At 50.2% G+C, this 4,878-nt stretch overlaps 1 protein-coding gene across 1 annotated transcript; it reads right to left on the reverse strand.

The window, feature by feature from the left end:
- Positions 1 to 305: 305 nt before the first annotated feature.
- lratd1 (LRAT domain containing 1) lies at positions 306 to 2,254 on the reverse strand. Its single transcript, XM_062410730.1, has 2 exons — positions 2,116 to 2,254; positions 306 to 1,649 (listed from the first exon to the last, which is right to left on the reverse strand). Exon 2 carries the CDS (start codon positions 1,610 to 1,612, stop codon positions 824 to 826), a length of 789 nt encoding a protein of 262 aa, XP_062266714.1. The 5' UTR covers positions 1,613 to 1,649; positions 2,116 to 2,254; the 3' UTR covers positions 306 to 823.
- Positions 2,255 to 4,878: the final 2,624 nt, after the last annotated feature.

A 4,878-nucleotide genomic window follows, 5' to 3' on the forward strand; every position in this document is an offset into this window, starting at 1 on the left:
ACTCAAACCAATAGGAATACAGCTTACACATACATCCAGTGCTGTGGATTGAGGATGACAGCATTGTGAAAAATGACAATACTCTCAATATGGCCAAAAAGGGGGGAGCTTGAACAAGCCAAGAAACACTTCGTTGTATAGGCAACTGTGTAGCCTGGGACTGTCCGAGGTCTAGTCTGTGTTAGTGGCTTGGGTCTGTGTGGCATGGTCTTTAAAGCTAACAGTAAAAAAATAGAAGGGAGACTTTTCCAGAGCCACCCCGGATCCTATGTTTCACCCCCTCCCACCGCCCCCACCTCCCACCTCACCGTCTGGTCTGCCGCAGCAGGCGCCCTTTGCAGAGAGAGGGGCCGTTAATGTTAGTCATATTTCCATCATTATCCCGAGAAATAAAAAAAAAAAACTGAAAACCAAACCGAGCCTTGTGCGTAATGTGGTTGGGGGCAATGGATTGGTTTCGAACTCGTGCGTCCCCCCACCACCACTCAGCACGAATTCTAATGTGAAAGGGGCGTTGTCTGTTTATGTGGCCGCGCGCTCTCTCCTAGTTTGTTTTCAACACTCGCCAATTTGGATGAGAAATTCCACAGGATGCCTCGTGAGGTCCAGACGGCAGCCCGGGGTCCGTGCGTGACAAGGCAGACAGTCCAACAACCCAACAGGTCCTTTTTTTTTTGCATGTGCGTGCGTCTGTGTGCTTGTATGGGCGCAAAAGAAACTGTGCGTCCGTGCGCGCTGGCGGAGACGAGGCAGCTTGATGGGGGAGATGGGGGAGAGGCTGGTGGTGGTGGTGGTGGGGGGAGCTATCAAACGGAATCCCTGATCACTCCTTGCCCCCATTCACCAGAGACAGCTCTTTGAGAATTCCACTGGCGTCCACTCGCCTCCTCTCCCGGATCATGTCCTCCAGGCTGCGAAAGACCAGAGTGTGCACCCCGCTGCCGGTCAGATGCACTTTGAGGAAATACTGCTGCTCCGCCGAGTGCGCCTCTCCCCCGGCTTTAAACTCCCGTTTGCCAAAGCGACACCACGCTGCGAAACTTTCCGGGTTGGTCCAGCATATCTCCTCGCTGCGCAGGCCCAGGTGTCCCGCTGCGTTCTGCATCACCAGGTCGGGGGGGAGCGGCCGGTACCGGTACCGATTGTTCACTATCCTCCCGTGGCGACCGCTGCTGATCTCAAGCAGGCTGTCCTTTCGGATCTCGCCCTTGTGCAGGTGGATGACCCGGTCGTCCTGCTCGTAGATGGCCCAGTGGGGGGCTTGCGCCGTGGCCACCAGCTCCAGCAGGTCCCCCGGTTTGCACATAGTCAGCAAAGTTTTGGCCGAGTACACATTCAGGTCCTCGTTCTCCCGCAGCTTGGAGAAGATGCATTCCTGGGAGCGGAACGCGGAGTACTCCACCTCGCTGACCGAGAACGGTCCCTCCTCGGCCGGGCTGTGGTCCTTGGTGAAGCCGCAGTCAGACGGAGTGCGGTCGTCCACCTCCTCCTCTTCGTCAGAGAAGAAGTAGGCGACGCCGACCCGAAGCTCGTCCTTCTCCAGCCCGGACGGATCCCCCGTGGGCAGCTCGCTGTAGTTGAGGTGGGTGATCCGATCCAGTTGATTTCCCATCAATGACCTGGCAAGGCAGAGGCATGGACTGCGGTGTCTGAAAGAGAGGATGACAGATAGAGCGACGTGGTCAATAGAGTAAAATGCAACGTCGTGCAAAATATAGTCACTTTCACGGGGCGCCACACTTTACGCATGAAACCCTGGCTGCTTGTAAATCCCTATGGGCAGTTGATAAGAGAGTAGGCTACGGAAGCACTCAGCACTTCCCAGCAGACACAAAATAGACAGGAGCTCTCGCTTGTTATTGAGCCGAAAGAGTACACAAACATAATCAAGGATCCTCTGTCCCTTGCGCACTTTACACCCATTAGCCAATCATTAGTTCCAGAGGAATGTAAAAAGAGACGGCTGCTCCGCATGCAGGAGAATGAAGCGAGGTAAAAGGGTCTGAGGTTTCTGCGTAAAAAGAGCTTGGAGATGGACCGGAACTGTATATAAAAGCCGATGTTGTGCCTTTACGCACGGCTCCGAATGGAACAAGACCGAGAAAAACAGGATACCTGTGCGCTCCCCGGGCAAGCGGTTAAATATCCTTGTTGTCCATCGGCACAGAGGGCTGCACGGTCCCCTGCTCTCCTCCTTCCCTCTTTCTTCTCACACTTGGGTGTCACGCTTCGCGCCGAGTACCGGCCGCTCCGGCTGTCGTGCGTGCCAGTACTTCCCTTCTTTCAGCGCCAGCTCCGTTTAAGTACCAAGGAGAGCTCTGCCTCGGCCGGCGCGCTCCGCCCTCACAGGGTCTCACTGGTGCACAGTCACGGGTCCATTACGCACCGAGCCAATGGATGCCGCGGAGGCACACGCCCGTCAAGCAAGCGATCCAATCGAGTGCGAGCAGGGCGGCAAGGGGCGATAGGCGGCTGTTACCGTGGCATGGTTTTTGTTGTCAGAGGGAGCTGTGGAATTCTCTACATGATCAGCGGAGTCCGTATAGGCAAGTTAAAGGCAGCAGCCACCGGCGATAAGAGGCTGCATATCTCGAGAAGAGCATATGAGAGGAGCTGGAGCTTTTTACTGCGCTCTGATGTGCCATAAACATCTCTGCTATCTAGAAAAAAACAAACGCTCCAGAGCTGCGCCGTTATCGCGCGCACGCTGTTGCTGTTGGACATAACAAATGTGTTTCCACCTTTCCTGAATACACGAATAGCTTTTGTCCATCAGCCCCAATGTTTAACTAGTAGAATGATTACAACACATCTGTCACTGTGCGTGTTTATCTCTGTGTGTTTGTGTGTGTGTGTGTGTTGCTGGAGGGAGGGAGGGGCGGGAGGCAGGTGTTTGTGTGCAAGGTGGGAACAAAAGAATGGACTACACACCAAGAGATTAATAAAAACTCTATCATATTTTATTTTGCATTGGTGACATGTGTAGGAGCCGAATATGACTAGAATGAAATGCATATCAGATTTCAGCCAGCGAGTCACTTTTGCATGTATAATGTAGTGTTACTGTGCTTGGAAGATAAATGTGCGTACACTTGTGTCATCCACACTCTGCTGCCACCTCTCCTTTAATCACCACTGCCCAGAGCAGAGAGCCACCTTGCCTTTTTTCAATATCCAGCCTTTATGTGGAGGTGCAGGTTTTGTGCGTCGTACTGCACATCAGAGATCTCTTCATCTGTTTCCCCATTTTCATTTTCCTCCACCTGGCAGCATCCAAAGATCTCCAGTAAGCGTATCTCTCTCTTCTTGTCCTCACCCAGATGGTGTGGAGATAGCAGCTCTCCAGTTGCTGACATGGAACAGTCCCTGGTCTTTGTTTCCTTTGGTGACAAAGACCAGGGACTGGATGGTGGCCGTCTTTACCTCTAGGTGAGATATGATTGTGTTGATTTAACACCCTCTCTCCCACAAACAGGCACCCTCACAAGTACACAAGTACACACACTCCTGGAGCTATGTGTACATCCTTCTGCATTGTTTACATTTTCATGAGAGAGCGAGAGAGCGAGAGAGAGGGAGGCAGGGAGCAGGTGTGCATGTATCCGGCTGATCGACTTTTAATTAATAACTGGAGCTGTTTATGATGTTGTGCTTTGTGTGCGTCCATGTACTAAAAGTCACACACAGAGGGAGATATACTATATATATGAGATTGATTTTAATTTTTTCACTCCATGGGCATGAAGTCGGCCCCCGAATACAGAGCCACACACACACACCAGGTGTCACGGGACTGTCAGCAGCGCGTTTGGCTGAAGTTTCTTTAGCCATGTGGTCCCGCCACCTATAATCTATGAGCAGAAATGAGTTTCCTTTGTAGAGGCCACCCTTTGCTGGACACACACACACACACACACACACTCACACACACACACACACATATATACCCACAGAACTAGCTATCCCTCACATTCTTTCTGTGTGTCTCTCTCTGTCTCTTTTACACACACACACCTAATCATATATGCGGCTGGCGTAATAATAAGGCAGGGTGCAGACAGTACTGGAGTAACTACTGAGACAGGGTGATATTTCACAACCCCAATAATTGGATATGACTCGATTCCCTAATTACTAACTAAATCATATACGCGGCAGCGCCATACCATGCGGACAAAACAAACGCTCAGCTGTCCACAAATTCATTCAACATCAGTGTGTGTGTGTGTGTGTGTGTTGGTGTGTGTGTCAGCATCTCACCGAGCTCCTCTCCTGTGAACACAAATATACAAATTCACTTCACAATTTTCTCTCACTTCTTCATGATACCGTAACATGTGTTGTACCCATACACGCACCATACTTTTGAGTAAGAGAGTGAGACAGCCTTTGTTGTACCGTATGAATGCAGTAGGAAGGTTGTGTGTTTTATGAAGATAAGGCCCCACACATCAGAAGAGAGGCTTGTGTACATCTGTTTTTTTTTAGTCCTACAGATCTTAAGTGCATGAGTGTGCATGTACCTCTCTTTCTGAGTGTTAGAGCTGCAGCACGCTGAAACATGTCAATATCTCACCTATAACTAGGTGTGTCGGTGGTTTTTAGACTATATAAAGATGGATGATGTATCAGCTGCCTAAATGTGTAGCCAAAGCATCTTGATTGCCCTCTGGTGGCTTGCTGTAGTATAGGTTGTAAATCCAGGCTCCTCATGGTAGTGGACGGGACATGGACCAAACAAATATATCAAAGTAGACGTTTATATAACTTTTCTGGAAGATGGTTTCTGGGATTTTGGGTACCAAACCAATGTTTGTCCAAGAGCTCATGTTTCCAGTAAGTTTTTTTTATATTAATTATTTGATGCTATTAAAATAG

Source organism: Platichthys flesus, chromosome 18 (assembly GCF_949316205.1).
Source record: "Platichthys flesus chromosome 18, fPlaFle2.1, whole genome shotgun sequence".
Lineage (NCBI taxonomy): Eukaryota > Metazoa > Chordata > Actinopteri > Pleuronectiformes > Pleuronectidae > Platichthys > Platichthys flesus.

Excerpts from the sequence above, each read along its gene's own strand:
- lratd1 (XM_062410730.1), bottom strand. The coding sequence starts at position 1,612 with ATGGGAAATCAACTGGATCGGATCACCCACCTCAACTACAGCGAGCTG.